Here is an 18,706-nt window from a genome sequence, read left to right as displayed (position 1 = left end):
TCAATGTGATCATTTAGTAATCAAACATTTTAGGGAAAAACCAAACACATTTTTTTAATACGACTTTCATTTATGTTCACATGCCTTATTTGTCTATGATGACTAAATTAATCTCCTGAATCTCCCCCTGAATCCCCCCTCCCCCCCCCCAAAAAAAGGGCTTTGGGTTGTAGCTGCGTTTCACCACCGAGGGACAGACCTGTGACGATCTGCAAGATGGCAGACATCCTGGAGCTGCGGACCGACGGCAACTCTCTGCTGAAGGCCGTGTGGCTCCAGCGTCTTCGGCTCACCAGGCTCCTGCTGGAGGGGGGCGCCTACATCAACGAGAGCAACGAGCGTGGGGAGACACCGCTCATGGTCGCCTGCATGTCCCAACACGCCGACCAGCAGAGCGTGAGCAAGGCCAAGCTGGTGAAGTACCTCCTGGACAACAACGCCGACCCCAACATACAGGACAAGGCGGGCAAGACGGCGCTAATGCACGCCTGCATCCAGAAGGCCGGCCACGAGGTGGTGGCCCACCTGCTGAGCAACGGGGCCGACCCCAGCCTGGCGGACCGCGCCGGGGCCTCGGCACTCGTGTACGCCATCAACGCTGACGATAAAGAGACGCTCAAGCTGCTGCTGGACGCGTGCAAGGCCAAAGGGAAGGAGGTCATCATCATCACCACAGACAAGTCGCCGTCCGGCGCCAAAACCACCAAGCAGTACCTCAACGTGCCGCCTTCGCCGGAGTTGAACGAGATGAGCTCCTCCCTCTACTGCACCTCCCCCTCCGACATCCACGTGATCGCCTGTCCCACGACGCACCCTGCCGAGGGGCAGCAGCAGAACACGGTGGTCAGCTTCCAGACCAAGCTCAAGACCTCCAGCTCCGTGGCCAAGCTCGCTAACGGCGTGCCCGCCTCGCCCACACGCCGGCCTGCTAACCCCAAGCGAGCGCGCCTGCCCCAGCTGAAGAGGCTCCAGTCAGAGCCCTGGGGACTCATCGCCCCCTCCGTCCTCGCAGCCGCTGCCACCGCCGCTGCTGCGACTGCGTCTTCGTCCTCTACTCCGTCCCCTTTTTCGTCCCACGACGACAGCAGGCGCGCCGCCTCCAACGAAGAGCTGGTGACAGGGCTGAACGGCCTCGCTCTGCTGAGCAAGCGGTCCTCGCTGTCCCGACAGAACAGCGTGGACGGCAAAGAATGCCTGTTCCCGTCAGTGAGCGATCCCCCATGCAAGATGACAACCTCCATCTCCGTCCCGCCCACCTCCAAAATGGCGTACGACCTGGCCCTGAACCAGCATCAGACCCTGAACCAGGCTCTGAACCAGCACCAGCCCCTGGTGCGTCGGAGCACCGGGCCCCCTGAGCAAGACTGCTGCGGGGGCAGCTCCGGCGGCCCGGTCAGTCTGAGGGACACGTTGGTGCACAGGAGGCGCCTGGGCAACACCGACTACTATGACTCGGACTCCCAGCTGTACTCGGACTCGGCCACGCTGGACTCTCCCCAGGTCCCACTGGAGCGGAGGAAGCTCAACATGTCCCCGCTGGCCCTGCTCAACAGCTCCAGGGAGTCACTGGACAGCAACGCCAGCCTCTCCTCACCCGGGCCGGCGCGCCGGCGGGCACCGGGCCTGCTGGAGAGGCGTGGCTCGGGCACCCTGCTGCTGGACCACATCTCCCACACCAGGCCCGGGTACCTGCCCCCGCTCAACATCAACCCCAACCCGCCCATCCCGGACATCGGGGCCAGCAGTAAGCCCTCTTCACCGATGGCGCCAGGCATCAGGGCTGTAGCTCCGCCCAGCACCCCCAAAAGAGTGGGTCTCAAGCCCAAGAAGAAGCTGATCCGGAGGCACTCTATGCAAGTGGAGCAGATGAAGCAGCTTTCGGATTTTGAGGAGCTGGCCCATTAGTCAGCGTCGGCACCGCGTTGAGAGGCTGTGTTTGTTTCAACACTTTCAGGAAATAAGGTTATCGTGGAACTTTGTCAAACACTCACGCGCGTCTGTTGGATGTTGTCAAAATCATGTAGAAAATGTTTCCACATTTTATCGAAAAAATGAGCAATATAGAAAGATGTTGTCCTCCCCCCTCCTTCAGTGATCCAAAAACCTCAGAATTGTAGTTTTCCAAATGATCAGCATTTATATGTAATCAACTTTTGAATGTAATTCCAGAATGTGGTACGATTGCATACACTAGCTTTGCAATGATAATGTAGTACTAGAACATACAGGGTCCATGTAGCCAACTCTGGATGCACTTTGTGTGTGTGTGTATATACAACTGTACGGACTTACTTGAATACTTTAAAGAAGTGATTCACTGGTCCGAGACGTAGCTTCAGTATGATGTTGAATTTGACTGTTCATAGCGAGTGTGTACACAGTGCCTTTAAGACCAAGAAATAGAACAAGGAGTTTAAAAAACATTTTGAGCACCGGGCCATTCGTTCTCATAATGATCAACCAAAACACTCCTCCTTATTGTCGCTCTTGTAACAAACAAACCGTTAAGATTACTAATAATTGCTATGGAGGATCGGAATCAATGAATGAAAAGCCTTAATACACAGGGGAAGCTAAATGAGCAATGGGCTATATATATAACAACAACATTATCCACTATCCAGGAGAATAAAACATGCGATCACAGATGTTCAAACCACCATGGACATTTTCTACATAAATAAACAGACAGTTGTTGCCCTAGTCAACCCAGAAATCAGTGGTAAAGGGATAGATGAAACAATTATAAATGTAGGATAATTCAAGTTTTAACCACATAGGCTTCCACATAACTTTACTGTGAAGTATTTCTTCTGTTAAAAGAGACAAAGAACATAATTTATTGCATAGTATTTTTGTAAGTAGATTGTTGTTTATTTCAAAATAAATGTATACCAATTGTCTGTTGTCTGTTGTTTATTTTCTGTTAACCCGTTAACTGCTCCCGCAAGCTAGTCGGGCAGTATTGGGCCCAGATATACATGGTAACTGTGTATCTGAGACTCCTTAGAGACCTGTAATACACTCATTCTAGGGCAAGCATAGAATCACACATCCAAAATCTCCTCTGCGTTTTTGCGACAGTTGAACTGAAGAGGGCAGTATTCGACTTCTCCCTAATAGTAGAACTCAGTCTGAAGGCTTTCTTCTATCTCATCTCCCTTTCTTTGGTATTGAAGCAGGGGTTCCAACCAGCATGTTCATAATTGGTAGTTTGCACTTACAAAAGCTCATAAATACAATGTGCCTGTCGTTCAGACATCTACAGTTAAACACTCATTTAGGAGCCAACTGTATTATTAGCTGCTGTAACGGGACAGCCTAGAAACCCCTCCAAATAGCTTTGGTTCCCTCACCCGCATATTCAGATTTGGAAGCAAGTACAGTTGTTTGAATCATTGAATATGTTTTACTATGCTTTTGATATGTGGAATTAATTAAATTTCACATAAGCTATTACCTTGATATAGTATGAACATAAACAGTCTGGTCTTTTAACTTTTTCGTATATGTGTACCATCATGTGCTTAATGCATGTTGACGTAACCACTATTCTGTAATGGGTTGCCTAACACAATTCCTATTCAAAGAATAAAACAAACCACAAACGTAAACCAATATATAAGTGCAAGAGTACACAGTACCTGATCAGATACCAATTCCTCCAGTTGGGGGCGTTGTAACCACTATCACAGTTATGACGAGTTAGTAGCGCAGTACCCTTTCGAGTTCATTTCTATGGTTCAAGCCAAGGTGGGTGAATGTCCATAACTAAGTTGTGAATTTTAAATAGTGTGCATTTTTGTGTGGGCACTCTAAATGTAGGATACAGGCCTATACATTGCATCTGAATTGCAGTAGCCAATATATAAGCTGAATTTATATGTTGTTTTATAATATTGTTACAACACAAAACTCCTTCACAACCATGCAAGATAAATAAAACATGGGTAGCAAGGGAGACGATAGGAAGCTAAGGTTCCCTTAAAAAAAAATACATCATATATTTACATATTTATACACGTACATATACGCACGCACGCGCGCACACACACACACACACACACACACACACACACACACACACACACACACACACACACACACACACACACACACACACACACACACACACACACACACACACACACACTATACAACGATCATTTCTATGCAATTCCAAAGATGGGTGAACCCAGTGAATTGATTTCGATATTGTTTTTTTGATACTCGGGAGCCACCGTTATAATAAAGCAGTGGCAGTGGAGGTGACCCTTGCTCGCATGGTCTGTGCTGTCTGTAGTCGCGAGACTCTGGCTGCATCTGGCTCAGGCCCAGAACGACACATGACTACGTCCCATTCCTTTCCCCGTTATGGTAGCTATGGTGCCCAGCTAAAATTAGAGATTCATCTGGCATGAAGAACTCCAGAATGTAACAAACATCGTCGTTTTATTAGTTTGGAATAGGGTATATGTCACTGGTGGTCTGTTTATCTGGGTGATTTCGGTTTATTTGCTGGCCTTGTTGTAGCTGCACTTTGTGGGCTTTTGTTGGGTGCATGTATCTAACATTTCCAGGCCATATGTGTTAAGGTTGCAGATGCAAAACGTGTATTACAAGGGAAGTTAATTCCACACGAAAAGAGACAAGTCCCACAGATGTGACCTCTTCACACTGGACGTAAGCTCCAAGCACAGCCCCACTCAGCCAATGGTAATGGTACCAGCGAGTGGGTGGCTCCTCCTCCGCTCCTTTGACGTAGCACCGAGCGACTAGAGGCGCAGATAATTTCAGCCCCTTTTTGCGGAGTTTACATCCGAGAATCAACTGCAAAGGATAAGGGCGAGAAATGGCTGGTTACCTGAAGGTCCTTAGCTCCCTGTCGAGGTCTGCGGCATCTCTTTCGAGAAACCCTGCGGTGCTCGCGCAAGCGGCCAATGGCCAGACTTTGCAGCAGAGGAATTGTGAGTTGGAAATCGTGATCATATTTTGTCTAAAATACATGTTGCCTCTACGTGGTCTATGATAGCCGATTGAACGCCACATATTTGCTTTAGCTAGTTGTTAGCTTCACGCAAAGTGCGGTGAAATAAGAGGAACGACGAACGCAGAAGTACGAGCGTTCAAAAGTCAGTTACAGGCAGCTTCAACCGTTAAAATGTGACGATGCTCCCTCGCGCACTGTGGTCACGGGGGGGGGGAGGTGGAGGTCCGCTCGAGCCGGGGGGGCTGGGAACCGGGACCAGGTCACGTCTTTGTCCGTTTCCTTAATTTGCAAACTATCGTCTTTGTCTCCTATCCTTGAACGCGTGTAGTGCCACTGATTGTTTCACAGCTGTTCGCCCCAACGACCAACACGTGTTAAAGGGGTTCATTGCAGTGCGTCTGTTGTTGTTTCCTCAATCGATTCACTTTTGCTTCTTGGAGAAAATGTGCCACGAAGAACTTGGCAGGGTTTGAATGGACGGGGTTTGGCCGCTATTCGACTTGCAAACAGATACTTTTAAAGCATACAGCATACTTTTTTGGATATAGTATTTACTCATGGTTGTTTCTACATTCATATATCTGGTTAACTTTTGTGCCTTTTTGTTTTAATGGTAGTCATGCTTTCACTTTACGCGGTTGCCTTGGCACAGTACTGACTTGGAAAAACTTTTCCAGAAGGTCAGACAAGACCATGCAAGCCAGAGAGGGCAATGGCTGCCATAGACTCCATATCATGCATCGATTTAAATTAAATTCAAAGCACATTTCAAGCTCTAGCACAAAACCAGTTTCCGCTGATGAATTTGAACGTATGTAGACAAGTTATTTGAGGTCAGATGAAGTGTCTGTGTGCTGTGTAAACACTCCCCACCTCTTTCCGTGACTCCAAGCAACGGGTCAGATGAAGGACATGTAGTTCGATGCGATCTACAGCTGTTTTACAGGCTCTGCTAACTCCATAGTTACAGGGGTCACTTTGGAGTCTGACAATAATGCCCATTGTTGGCTTTAGTAACGTTGGGACAAACAGGATGGTCTCTATGCTACCCTCATGCACTCGACAAATGCCTGGAGTGGAAAAACGGGTAGTAGCCTATCTCTTTTAAGAAACTTCAAATACGGGAAGTAGGATTACGTCTCTATCATTTTTTTAATCGTTGTGCGTTTAGTTACATTGACAAACAAACAACAAATGCTGTATAAAAGTATTATTTTATCTTGGCTTTTAAAGAGTAAGCCATTCATTGTAAAACTTCATTGTAAAAAAAGTGCCGTTTGGCTGACTTTTCTAGGGTGTGCATTTTGATCACTCGTTTTCCAGCTTAGTATTTGGGGCTTGTAAAGGACCTCTGTTACTGAAGGTGATCCAGATGACCTTTTGCCAAAAACCCAGTTTGCTTTACATTGTCTCCACCTACCTAAAGGTTTGTCAGAGTTTCACTGATCAAATTATGTCGACAAATCAGTTTATGCGGACTAGACCTCACACAGTGGTATCTTCAATTGAATTGTTTGGTTTTTCTCTTTCATATACACATCATAAGGGAGGTCTTCTCTACAGAGCCCAGATTAACAGTCTCTAGCCTACATAGAGAAAGTTATGTAATCAAGCTGCTTTCCCCGAAGCCCCTCCCCAATGTGCTCTCATTCCTTTTCATAGCAAATGTCCTTTGAGCTTGTCTAGGTTAAACCACTCATAACTTCTACCAGACATGGTTTTGGACACAGATTTGAGTAGACATTGAGAAACTGTCTCTAACTTGATGCATTCTACTAGCTAGAATACATAGACATCTGTTGACAACCTTTTTGAAGATATAATCAAGAGTCTAGTTAACATATTCAAAGGATTGCAACTGTCCTATTGGCTTCCTAAAACCATGCCCTCATCATACCTCTTATCTCCAAAGAAGGGTGACCTCTTTTTTGTGAGCAACACATTCCATAGGAATACAAGCACTTTACAAGAACAATCAAAATGTAAACGGTTTACAGCGATCTTATTCATTAACCAGTCTTCTCTTTGACTTTGAGTGCTCCAGTGGAAGGCATTATCTTGCTGTCCACTTCAAAGTAGTATCTGGGATGTTAACTTAATCAATGCCCTGAGTAGGTAAAGACTACCTGAAAACAGTCATGGTTGTGGAACTTTTATTCGGCTGATGATTACAAATTTAGAATGATTAAAAGTGGTTGCTTTGCTAATAAAATCTTTTCACTTAAGAAATGCTTAACTTAAACACATTGCTTATGTTTTTAGTCTTGCGCTTACCTTTTTACTGTGCTGTTATATGTGTGTTCACATATGTTTGTTGATGATACTAAAAGGTTTGTACTGAAAGTTAAAAAAAATCAGAACATTAAGGAAGCGAACCAGGGCTATTTTGGCAGGTGCTACTACTATTGACAGTGCATGGTAAAGGTTAAATTCCCCTTCAAGCACATGCTGTCTTACTGTTTCATAGTGGTCTTCTGCAGAATGTAACCTCTAATCTCTTGACATACATTATGTCAAGGCACAAGGGAAATGCAGATGATTGAGGCACTTGTTGTACTTGTTTCTGTACTTGTCCATTTATTGGGAAATATTTATTGTCTAATCTCTTGCACTCCTAGAAAACCATATGATATGGTGTGTATATATATGAGCACCAATGATTTTTTCTTTTGTGGTTACATTTGGCTATTGTTTTATGAATTGACATGAGACCTTTAGATGTCATGAAAGGCACCCTGAAATTAAATAATTTATTATTATCATTATTATATTATTGCTTCTACTAGCATTAATTTAGATGTTGGCAAATAATCAGTGTTCTTTAACTTTGAATAGCATCTGTTCAATTTTGATTTCAGGCTATTGTTTACTTTGCACAGTGGTTGAATACTTTCACCACTTCATGCCACACCACGCATGATCAAGCATTAGTCATAAAGGGATTTTTTGGTAAACCAGGAAAACGTTTGTGTAGCCTAGTGAGATGACTCCACATATCCTGCACAGCGGCCTAGGATCCTCAATTTTACTTTTCTTCAGCCCCAGTATTTCCCTTTTTTCTCGGGTTGCAACTCATACCCTGGTTTGATTGGATATGTTTTGTAATTGTATTTTTATTTATACAGATGCCGACAAACGCATCAAGGTGGCCCAGCCAGTGGTGGAGATGGACGGAGACGAGATGACCCGGATAATCTGGGAGTTCATCAAGGAGAAGGTAAAACCCACAGCCTGGGGCTGCAGATCTGGATGGAAGCGTTCAGCAACATGTCTGTCTGTCATCCCAAAGGGGGCGGAACATAGCATAGGCTGTCTCACGGATCTATTTTTGCACAACCAAACCGACACGTGGCTGAGAGGGTAGAGCGAGAGCAATTGTACAGAGTGAGCGAGAGAACGACGAGAGGGAAGATTATGTTTGTATGCTGTGGGGGGAGGTTTTTTTTTTTTGTGACTGGATGATTTCCAATTGGTGAGAGCAGATGGTGCATTGACTCCGGGAAGGGAAAACATGGAGGATCATGGGAGATCGTTCAAGGGTTTTTTGTAGAGACAACGGGAACATACAACACCATAACAAAAATAAATGAAAGAAATTAAATTAATGGTGGTATTTCACAGGGGAGTCATTCATTATCCATTTAGCTTGATATGGAGAAATTAACCTATTGCTGCTAATTTGTACTTTGTTGTAGAGTTATCAACATTTTCCGTTCTATATTGATATATATTCCATTCCTTATAATAAAAAGTGCAACATTTCGTGCCCTTCAAATGGTACTTGGTCCTAGTCTTATTGAAAGAGGTCTGTTCTGTTTTGGTTAGCTCATCCTGTCCAACGTGGATGTGGAGTTGAAGTACTATGACCTGGGCCTTCCGTACCGTGACCAGACCGATGACCAGGTCACCATAGATTCCGCCCTGGCCACCCTGAAGTACAACGTGGCTGTCAAATGCGCCACCATCACGCCAGACGAAGAAAGAGTGACGGGTAAGAGTTATTTTTGGTTTCTAAGTACAGAGCTTATTTTGTAGGTTGTTTTTTTTGACGGCTGTCGAAGGACAATATTGATCTGGTGATGAAACCATCGCCACTACTGTTTCTCCTGGCTTCACTGAAGTATCAGCTTCAAATATATTTGGTCAGAATTACATTGTTGATTAGCATGTCTGTGCATTCGCCACATGTAAACAATAGCAGGAGCCCAATCCTGTTTCTATATCAAGGAAGTTCCACTACAGTTTTGGTGATTATGCAGTCTTCAACCTTCTCCTCGTGCTGCTCTACCACAAACATTACAATTCTAGTATCGAGTCTCTGAAATAGCTAATGCTATTTTCGTAACATTCGTGGCAGTAGGCATGTGCACTAAATGCCATCTTGCAGAATCGGTACAACAAAGTCATTTTTTAAATTATATTGTCCAGGATAGTTTCATCATCCTTCCAGTGTCCTTTTTAAATTTGATGTGTTTAGCAATGGTCGACCATGTTGTATAAGCATTGTTTACCGTTTTAGAGTTCAGCCTGAAGAAGATGTGGAAGAGCCCTAACGGAACCATCAGGAACATCCTGGGCGGAACAGTCTTCCGTGAGCCAATCATTTGCAAGAACATTCCAAGGCTGGTGCCAGGATGGACCCAACCCATCACAATCGGCAGACACGCCTTTGGAGACCAGGTCGGTCCCTACCGAACACCCCATCTCATGATGTTGCACTTTTTTTATTTGTAATATTTTTATTATATTTTTTATATTTTATTATATTTTATTTTTTTCTAACAAGGGGTCTTTCCTCCACATCTGTGTTATGTGGTTGTAAATTGGCACAGACTCGATTTCTGAATCGTTTCTCATGAAATAACGGTAATGTTATGTTTTTGCCCTGTCCCACAGTACAGGGCAACAGACTTTGTCGTGGACCAGCCGGGAAAATTCAAGATGGTCTTCTCTCCGACTGATGGCAGCAAGGGCAAAGAATGGGAGGTGTACGATTTCCCCGCCGGGGGCTGTGGAATGGGCATGTACAACACAGACGAGGTGAGGACCCCTCTCCATTTATTTCACGGTTGTTAGTTTTGATAGACGTTTGGGGACTGTTGACTCAACCCAGATAAAGAGCGGAGGACTGACGATTTAGCACCTCCATTACCTCTGTATATTGTGGACCCTAGAAGGGCAACAAACCTCAACCTGCAGAGTTTATCGTGGAATCTAAAGCGTGCCAGACTGGCCTCTTGTCAACCCGCCCGTCAGTATGTGTTTGCTAGTGTGGGTTTGTTTGATTTTACAACACTGGAGGTCATGCATTGGGCTCTAAAGCTGTCCAGGGGAAACAGACTTGTTAGTGAAGTGCATTTATGAGGTCAAGTCAGTAGACGGAAGGTCATTCACCCTTTTATCGCTTGTATAACCTCTACAATTCAAGACCTTTCCTCTTCTTTCCCCCCCACCCACCCCCTCCTCCAACAGTCTATTTCAGGCTTTGGACATAGCTGCTTCCAGTATGCCATTGCTAAGAAGTGGCCGTTGTACCTGAGCACCAAGAACACGATCCTCAAGGCTTATGACGGCAGATTCAAGGACATCTTCCAGGATGTCTATGAGAAGTGAGTGGATTTCCCCCACAAAATCAGTCCATCGTGTGGGGCCCCCCCTACCCCACACCTGGTTGACCCTCTCTCTCTGTGCCCTGCAGGCACTACCAGTCTGAGTTTGAGAAGCTGAAGATCTGGTACGAGCACAGACTCATTGACGACATGGTAGCCCAGGTGCTCAAGTCCACCGGAGCCTTCGTGTGGGCCTGCAAGAACTACGACGGCGACGTGCAGTCTGACATCCTTGCTCAGGGTGAGATGTGACTTGACGCTCGGCTCCTCATTTATAATCACCGCTGGAAGGCCCCGTTGTTTTGGTTTAAAGGCCAGGGAAAGATGACCCTGTGTGTGTTTGTGCCCCCAGGTTTCGGCTCTCTGGGACTGATGACTTCAGTGCTCGTCTGCCCAGACGGGAAGACAATCGAGGCAGAGGCCGCCCACGGCACCGTGACGAGGCACTACCGGGAGCACCAGAAGGTTTGTAGCAGTTCCATCGCGTTAATCCCAAAAGCAGGGCCTAGTGCCACCGGCGATTCACCCATGTAGCAGCACTGCCATCTTGTGGTTTAAATGCAGACTACAGTTTATAAACATGTGTTAGCGCCCCACATGTTTATAAACTGTAGACGATTGTAAGTGATGAAGGTAAAAACTGCTCTCCTCTTGTCTCCACCAATGCAGGGTAATCCCACTAGCACCAACCCCATCGCCAGCATCTTCGCCTGGACCAGGGGCCTTGAGCACCGCGGGAAGCTTGACGGCAACAACGACCTCATCAAGTGAGCATCGTGGCGGCACTGTCTGATTTGACCACATTTTTTATTTGTTGAAATTAATAAATGCTAACCTTTTTGTTTATCCCCTTCTTAGGTTCTCTCAGATCCTGGAGAGGGTGTGCGTAGAGACGGTTGAGAGCGGTGTGATGACCAAGGATCTTGCTGGTTGCATCCACGGCCTGCCCAAGTAAGTCGAGATTTAGCAACTCTAAAGTGACTAAAATATTCACCTAAGCAGAAGTGATCATTTTAGATAACATAGCATTTGAGTACGAGGATGTGGTGAGTGATTCGACTGCCAGCTGAAAGGTTCTGGGTTGGATCCCCAATGACTGCTGTCTACCAGTAGAAGGCATTCTTGAGCAAGATTCCCAACCCCTACCTGCTCCTAAAATGGCATCCATCTGAATTCACTGCAAGGTGCATAAGCTGTCGCAAGTTCTGATTGTGTTTGATTGTTGTCTTCCAGCTGCAAGCTCAACGAACACTACGTCAATACTACTGACTTCCTGGATGCCATCAGGCTAAATCTGGATAAAGCTCTGGGCAAGTGAAGAACTTGAACTATAGCAGGGAACCTAGAAAAGATACTGTCATTAAAAATGTATTTTGTACATCCATTTTAACTTAAAAGGTCAAGATTAGCATCCGTTTTATGTTGAAGGAAAGCAATTTGTGTTTAAACTTAATGTTGAATTAAAGGAAATGAAGTATTCTGTGATTAGGTTTTATGGTTCGTACCTAATAACTGGTCTTCCGTCTAGTGCCTCAGTCTAGTGCCTCCCTCCATGTTCTACCCTATTTTTGTAATGTACTGTACCGAGGGCTGGGATGCACTCATGCCAATAAACTCCCTTGATTCTCCTCTACTGCTTCTCTCTTCCTTTAAGAATGGTGAGTTTCTTTAATGTAAATAAATTTATTTTACAGTATCATCTGGTTCACAACATTGTACATACATTTCTATTCATTGTTTCCACACAAATGTCAACAATACAGAAAGCAACTGGAGAGTCCATCAGATATATCATCACTAAAACTGATGGATTGAACACAAGCTTCAAGAATTCAGCAGAAAGAATGTGTAGCATCTTTTTTTTTTTTTTATGCGCCATATCAACATTGCAAATGGATGCCTTGTGTGCGTGTTATGTTTTGAGAAGCTAAGCGCTGGGAAATATGAATATGTTGAGCATTTCCCCACTCCCAGAGTCATTTTCCATGAGGTCCATGGCCCTGTCACATGTTCGGGGGCTGTCGTTCATCACTTTAGACTACTGTACAGCGTGATGGATGGCAGGCACGCGGGGCCACTTAATATTTCTGTCCCAAGTTTTTTCTTTTCGGGGGATGGTGGGGGACAATTCGTGTTGAAATTCATCCATGGAAACCCAAACGGCACTAGGGGAAGGAGAGCGGGGTGTGCATTGCTTTAGAGAGTCTGGTAGTGCAAAGGCCTGGATGGGAGGAGGAGGAGGAGTTGGAGTTTGTGGAGAGAAATGCTGTAATGCAGTCTTTTCTCTGGTAATCTTTTGAGGAAATCTACTGATGGTTAGGCAGGGGGTGGGGGGAGGAGGGGGTAAATGTAATTATGTAAGCACTGTGATTGGGCTCGGTGAAATCCAATCCCAGCTCGATACAATGCTAAGAAGCAAGGCTGTTGCTGCCCTTAGCCGCAAGATTTGGCAAAAGGTCGATCCAATTCTTTGGTAAGAGGCTCCACAATTAAAAAGGGGTATTTTCATTAGCATCTTAAACATCTCACAGCAACAATTACATTCATGGACTAAGAATCAATACAGCGTGGTACTTGCTAACACAGGAAATTAAAAACCAGACTGGACATATACGGGTGCCCCCAATGCAGCGCACTGATTTAAGTATCCAGCCGTCATACAGGAAGGCTGATACATTCTGTACAGTAAAATACAATAACATTTGAGTTGCCAATCCTATGGACTTTAATTGGTCATTTCAAAGACCTTGATTTTTCCTAATCACAGTATAGAATCACAGAGTGATACAAATGAAATTCATTAACTCCTAACTTGATATGCGTTGGCAAGTGAAATGAATAGGACTTGTTTAATTCTTTTAGCCCATCTAATCAGTGTGCCCCAGAAGACTTTCTTGGCTGAGAATTGTCTCATTAACTGCATTATCTCATCGCCGTATGCCTTTATGAGTTTCTTCAGCTAAAATGTGCTTTATGATTTGGGCTGAAAGGGGAATTCCGTATGTCACATTTGTAATGGAAAAATAAATGTCCCTATATTTAAGTACGTCAGTATCTTTCAAACACGTATTTGAGTAGAACTGCAATGATGAGCGTATAGCTAGGTCTAGGTATACATTTCTGAGCCAGGTAGCATAAGGATAGATTCCAGTGCATATAAAATGTGCGGATATCACAGGGTTACTTCATGCCCATAATGAACAAACCCGGAACTGTGCCTTTATACAGCAATAAACAAAAACATCCCTCTTTTTCTATTGGTTGTCCCTTGTATTCTACGTGGGGTGATTTAAATAGGATTCATGCAGTGTTGTAGCGCGCCGCTCCTTTCCCGTAGCTACTGTAGTACTCCATTTCAGAGAGTTTAGCAATGTCCGGTGTGTTGTTGCTGGCTCGGTTTTCTCGTTCGCTGAATTCAAAGCTGTCTTCGTCGTAGTCTTCCTGTCCCTCCATGTCTTGAGGGGGTTCTGGAGAGAGCAAGAGACACAAATATGAGTCGACCCGTCTGTCAGAAGCGCTAATAACAAATACAGACACTTCCTGAAGACAAACAGTGCCGGGGAGGACAGTCAGTATGCCGCCCCACCCTTCCCTGCCTTCATATCACTTTGACCGCAGATAGAGCGCCACGGCTAATCGTGGACTTGCTATATTTACTAAACACATGGTGGGAGAGCAGGGGTAGGCCACAAAACATGGGCAATGGATTAGTAAGCATGCTGCTTCATCAAATTTCATGAGGATAGACTAAATCAAATGGGCAGTATAGTTGCATTAATCCATATATACATACACAGAGGGTTGTTTACCTTGTCCTTCAATAGAGGCGTCCAGAATGCCATGCTTGACTTTCATGTGTCGACTGAGGTTGCCCTTCAGGTTGAACTTGCTGGTGCAGTAAGGACACTTGAAGGGCTTACTTCCTGCATGGAGGTGCATGTGGCCCAGAAGGTTGTACATCCGGTTGAAGGACTTTCCACACACCTGAACACACCAAGAGGACAAAGGTTAGTGACCTGCACCGCCCCTTTGCTGTCGCCCCACTGGGACCCATGATCCGCTGGTCGACGGGTTGCGCTCACCTTGCATTTGAAAGGCTTGACCGGCAGGTGGACGATCATGTGGGTTTTGAGGGTCTGCTTCTGGACGAAGGTCTTGAAGCAGATGTGGCACTGGAAGGGCCGCACGCTGGCGTGAATCAGCATGTGCCTCTTCAGGTTGGCCGGGAGGGTGAACTCTCGGGAACACACCTCGCACTTGAATTCCTTCATACCCTGGAAAAAACACAAGTGGGGACCCTTTGTTAATATGCAGGATAATAATTCACAGGAAAACCTTTGTGTGTCACAGGGTTTCAATGGCCTTGCCAAGCACGGTGAAGCTTGTAATCGTATAATGATGTGGGGGACTTTAGCTCCACCAAGTGTTGAGGCATGACATCCCATAGATCATTGACAACTGCTAAGTACTGTTAGCTATGGCTTTTACATTGCAAATCAAGTTAGGATCTGGCCATATTTGTAACAAACTGCATATAAAACCAACAAATTGGTTTAACAGACCCGGATATGTGAAAACTATACGACAAAAAGAAAACAAAAGAAAGGGGAAGTTGTTCTACTGGTATGATTCACAAGGCTTAAAAGGAAGAAGTATTGGTCTCCATAAAAAAACGCATGCATGCAGGGGTGATGGGGGGTAAAGTCAAAGCATAGTAGCCTTTGATGATTATGTTTACAAAGCCCCGTATGTATGCTTTTATCTGCTTGACAGTGGCATTTAGCTTTTGTTTTCTACACAAAGATCTTGCTTTTGAAACCTCAGATGACCAGATGAGCCAACGGGAACAGGGGCTGGGATGGGACTTCAGATACATGACTATGTAGTGTGACAAAACCCAAAAGAAAACAGGCACACTATGAAGTTAAAGCACCTTCCACACAAACGCGTGCGCCGCCAGTACCTTGTGTGTCAGAGCATGCTGCCGAAGGTGGTGGATCTGGACAAACTCCATGCCGCACTCGGGGCAGACGTAGGGCCGCACGTTCTGGTGCTTCATGAGGTGGTTCTGCAGCTGGCTGCGGTAGGCGAAGGACTTGTGGCACTCGGTGCACTGGTAGCTGGTGGGGCCCTGGTGGCTGGCGAGGTGGCGCTTGAGGTGGGCGTAGGTGGGGAACTCCATGCCGCACTGGGAGCACACGTGACACTGGCCGCTCTCGTGCTTGTTCTCATGCGTGCGCAGCTCGCTGGGGTAGGCGAAGCCCCGGCCGCAGAAGCGGCAGCTGTACGGCTTGACGTCCGAGTGCTGCAGCATGTGGCGCTTGAGGTGGCTGGTCTGCGTGAAGGCCTTCTCGCACACGGTGCACTTGTGCGGCCGCGTGCCCTGGTGGGTGAGCAGGTGAGTCTGCAGGTGGCTGGGCTGCTTGAACAGCTTGCCGCAGTGGAGGCACTCGTGCGGCTTGATGCCGTTGTGGCCCAGGATGTGCGTGACCAGGTTGTACTTGGAGGTGTAGGACTTCTCGCACATGCGGCACTTCCAGCGCTTCAGCCCCTCGCCCACGTCCACGCAGTACGACTCGTCGATCTGCACGTTGATGTCCAGCCGGTCGATCTGCATGCGGCGGGCCAGACCCTCGGGGTCCGACCACAGCATGGCCTGCCCGTTGTCCTCGTAGTCCCCGGCGAGGGCCATGTCCCCCGCCTCGTAGGCCGGCTCGCCCGAGTCGTAGAAGCGGTTCATCAGGGGGCTTCCGCTGTCTCTTCCTGTCTTGAGGTTCAGCGCCTCCTCTTCCTCTTCCTCGACCACCCGCTCCTCTTCCTTTCCCCGTCGTTCCCCGCTCGGCCTCTCCTCTGGATCGGGCTCCGGCGGCCGGTCTTCCTGTTGACTGGGGCTGTCCCTGGAACAGCTGCTGCAGCTTCCGCAGGCCCTCTCCTCCTTCATCGAGCCAGCCTGCCGGCCGGCCGGCTCCTCCTGCGGGCTGCGGCTCTTGTGCGTGTGGATGCAGGAAGGAGGTGTGTCGGACTCCAAGCGCTCCCCCTTGATCTGAGCCTGCGGTATGGGCACCCTGTGTGGACGTTCCTCCTCTTCCGCGGTGCTCCTCGGCCTTTTGGTCCGCCCGCGAGGCCCAGGCCTCCTCCTCTGGCTGGAGTGCGGCGGGGCGTCCGCTGAGTCGGCGGGCTCGGCCAGGTAGTCCCCGTTGGCCCCGATGAGCTGGTCGGCGTACTCGTACTCCGGGCCCTCGGCCGCGGGAGGGGGCCCCTCTCTGGGCTCCCCCGAGTAGAAGCCGTTGGGGGCGATGGTGGCGCCGAAGATCTCGTTCTGTGAGATGAGCCCCAGCACGGCGGCCTGGGCCAGGGACAGCACCACCACGGGTTCTGTCTGCGTGGACACGTCCATTTGGCTCTCGATCATTTTGGGGTAGCTCTGCGCCAGACGGCTAGTCACCTGTTCCTGTCGAGGAAACGAACGCTCAGGGTCAGAGATCCGCGTGTCCAAAAACACACAAGTCATTCATCGTACACAGACCTAGTGATAAGCGGTCAGCCTCATCCGAGGAGAGCCATAGTCGCGCTATTAATATCATCCTTGAATAATGTATCGGCAATAATTAAAACAAACTGATCCAGGAGGAATGCAGGCAGATTTCCTTTCTTGTCAACGTTAGCCTGTGAAAGCTGCATTTTGACTACGCCTTTTTTTTTCCTTGCAGGGAATCCAGAGGAGACCATTAGATTGAGGAGATAAAGCAGATCTGTGTTAGCAACCGACTTCCTTCCTTGCTCAGGCTTCAGAATAATACAGAATAGAAAAGAGAGGGGCGGGGGGGGGGGCTGCAGGTCTAACCAGGAAGCTGACTTCCGTGGACTGTCCACAGCACTTCCTGTGGGGTCTGGGGGCAGCTCCTCTCTCTCTGGCCGCACTCGGCCCATCACTGGAGCCAGCCTTCCCATTCATGAGCCACCACACACCTAGGCCACCTACTTCATGACGCCCGTCACAGCTCGGGCTTTTCCTAACAACTTGATATAAGCCGGCAGGCAATCTCATATCCACAGCAGACATTCGATTGAGACTTCCAGCTCATTCAGTATTCCAGAGCTATTCATGAGGCCGGCTGACAAAATTACGTGAATCAGAGTGTTACGGACTCACAGCCGAATGTTTGTCCGAGACGACTGTAAAGTCTGGGTTAGTTCAAAAGAAATTCTGATCGATTTGAAATGAGAGCATTGTAGCCAGGGGTCAGCCTTTATGGTAAACACGAGACAGGCAGGGGCCAGGGCCAAAGCCCAGTGGTTGTTGTGAGGATCAGATCTGTATAATGTATAGCAAATCTCTCCCACTGCTTGTGTGCGTAAATGCTACACAGTCGGTGCCTTGCCGTCATACATTACCGACCAAGAGACGCTGCCTTTCCTCATAGAAAATTCAGGGAGGAGAAAGAGTAGATAGAATGATAAAGAAAGAGGAGATAAAGCTGCAAAAAAAAGCGTGTGTGTGTGTGTGAGATGGGAGAGAGAGAGGGGGTGGGTATGTGTGTGTGTGTGTGTGTGTGTGTGTGTGTGTGTGTGTGTTGGGGGGGGGGGGGGGGGGGGGTAGACCTGGATGCCCTGATAACCACGTCATTTATAATTACTGCTTTTAAAGTAGTCAGACAGAGACAGACTGTATTTGTGAGAAAAGAAATGCAGAAAGTAGGTGTGTATTTGAGCATTTGTGTGTGTGTCTGTGTGTCTGTGTCTGTGTGTTTTTGTGTGTGTGTGTGTGTGTGTTTGTGTGTGAGAGAAAGAAAGAGAGAGAGTGAGCAAGAGAGAGAGAGAGGGAGGTATAGAGAGAAGCAGAAAGAGCTGTGGGCGGGGGAGGAGTGGAGGGAGAGGGAGAGAGAGAGAAATGAGATGGAGGGGCTGAAAGATAAAGAAAGAGGGGAGGGAGGGGAGGGGAGGGGTGGGAAGGAGAGATTGAGTGAGCATGTGAGAGAGGGGAGAGAGAAAGGGAAGGGAGAGGGAGGGGTGTGGGGGGGACTGGAGAGACAGAAAGACAGAGTGAGTGACTGAGTGAGTGAGAGAGAGAGATAGAGAGAGAAAGAGAAACAGAGGGATAGGAGGG

At 47.2% G+C, this 18,706-nt stretch overlaps 3 protein-coding genes across 3 annotated transcripts; 2 read left to right on the top strand and 1 right to left on the bottom strand.

Moving 5' to 3' along the window:
* Window positions 1–216: 216 nt before the first annotated feature.
* On the top strand, window positions 217–1,905 carry LOC311377496 (ankyrin repeat domain-containing protein 34C-like; the record flags this gene model as incomplete). The annotated part of the gene is made up of 1 exon (XM_084491373.1): window positions 217–1,905. The coding sequence occupies one exon, from the start codon at window positions 217–219 to the stop codon at window positions 1,903–1,905; it is 1,689 nt and encodes a 562-aa protein (XP_084347499.1).
* Window positions 1,906–4,785: 2,880 nt separating this feature from the next.
* On the top strand, window positions 4,786–12,227 carry LOC311377498 (isocitrate dehydrogenase [NADP], mitochondrial). The gene is made up of 11 exons (XM_084491375.1): window positions 4,786–4,967; window positions 8,116–8,207; window positions 8,816–8,981; window positions 9,510–9,670; window positions 9,887–10,030; window positions 10,463–10,599; window positions 10,689–10,840; window positions 10,952–11,064; window positions 11,269–11,366; window positions 11,458–11,550; window positions 11,833–12,227. Exons 1-11 carry the CDS (start codon window positions 4,853–4,855, stop codon window positions 11,915–11,917), a joined length of 1,356 nt encoding a protein of 451 aa, XP_084347501.1. The 5' UTR covers window positions 4,786–4,852; the 3' UTR covers window positions 11,918–12,227.
* Window positions 12,228–12,340: 113 nt separating this feature from the next.
* Window positions 12,341–17,000, bottom strand: LOC311377497 (uncharacterized protein). The gene is made up of 4 exons (XM_084491374.1): window positions 15,563–17,000; window positions 14,682–14,873; window positions 14,409–14,583; window positions 12,341–14,066 (listed from the first exon to the last, which is right to left on the bottom strand). The coding sequence occupies exons 1-4, from the start codon at window positions 16,994–16,996 to the stop codon at window positions 13,900–13,902; spliced, it is 1,968 nt and encodes a 655-aa protein (XP_084347500.1). The 5' UTR covers window positions 16,997–17,000; the 3' UTR covers window positions 12,341–13,899.
* Between the last annotated feature and the right edge of the window lie 1,706 nt (window positions 17,001–18,706).

This window comes from Micromesistius poutassou (assembly GCF_964030765.1).
Source record: "Micromesistius poutassou genome assembly, contig: SCAFFOLD_4407, whole genome shotgun sequence".
NCBI classification, from domain to species: domain Eukaryota; kingdom Metazoa; phylum Chordata; class Actinopteri; order Gadiformes; family Gadidae; genus Micromesistius; species Micromesistius poutassou.
This window is presented reverse-complemented; position numbering and strand designations above follow the sequence as displayed.

Coding starts and splice junctions, on each gene's coding strand:
- LOC311377498 (XM_084491375.1), top strand. CDS start 4,853: ATGGCTGGTTACCTGAAGGTCCTTAGCTCCCTGTCGAGGTCTGCGGCA. Junction 8,982..9,509: donor AGACGAAGAAAGAGTGACGG/GTAAGAGTTATT, acceptor TTACCGTTTTAG/AGTTCAGCCTGAAGAAGATG. Junction 10,841..10,951: donor GTCTGACATCCTTGCTCAGG/GTGAGATGTGAC, acceptor TTGTGCCCCCAG/GTTTCGGCTCTCTGGGACTG.
- LOC311377497 (XM_084491374.1), bottom strand. CDS start 16,996: ATGGACGTGTCCACGCAGACAGAACCCGTGGTGGTGCTGTCCCTGGCC. Junction 14,874..15,562: donor AGCATGCTCTGACACACAAG/GTACTGGCGGCG, acceptor TGTTTTTTCCAG/GGTATGAAGGAATTCAAGTG. Junction 14,067..14,408: donor CGCCTCTATTGAAGGACAAG/GTAAACAACCCT, acceptor TGCTCTCTCCAG/AACCCCCTCAAGACATGGAG.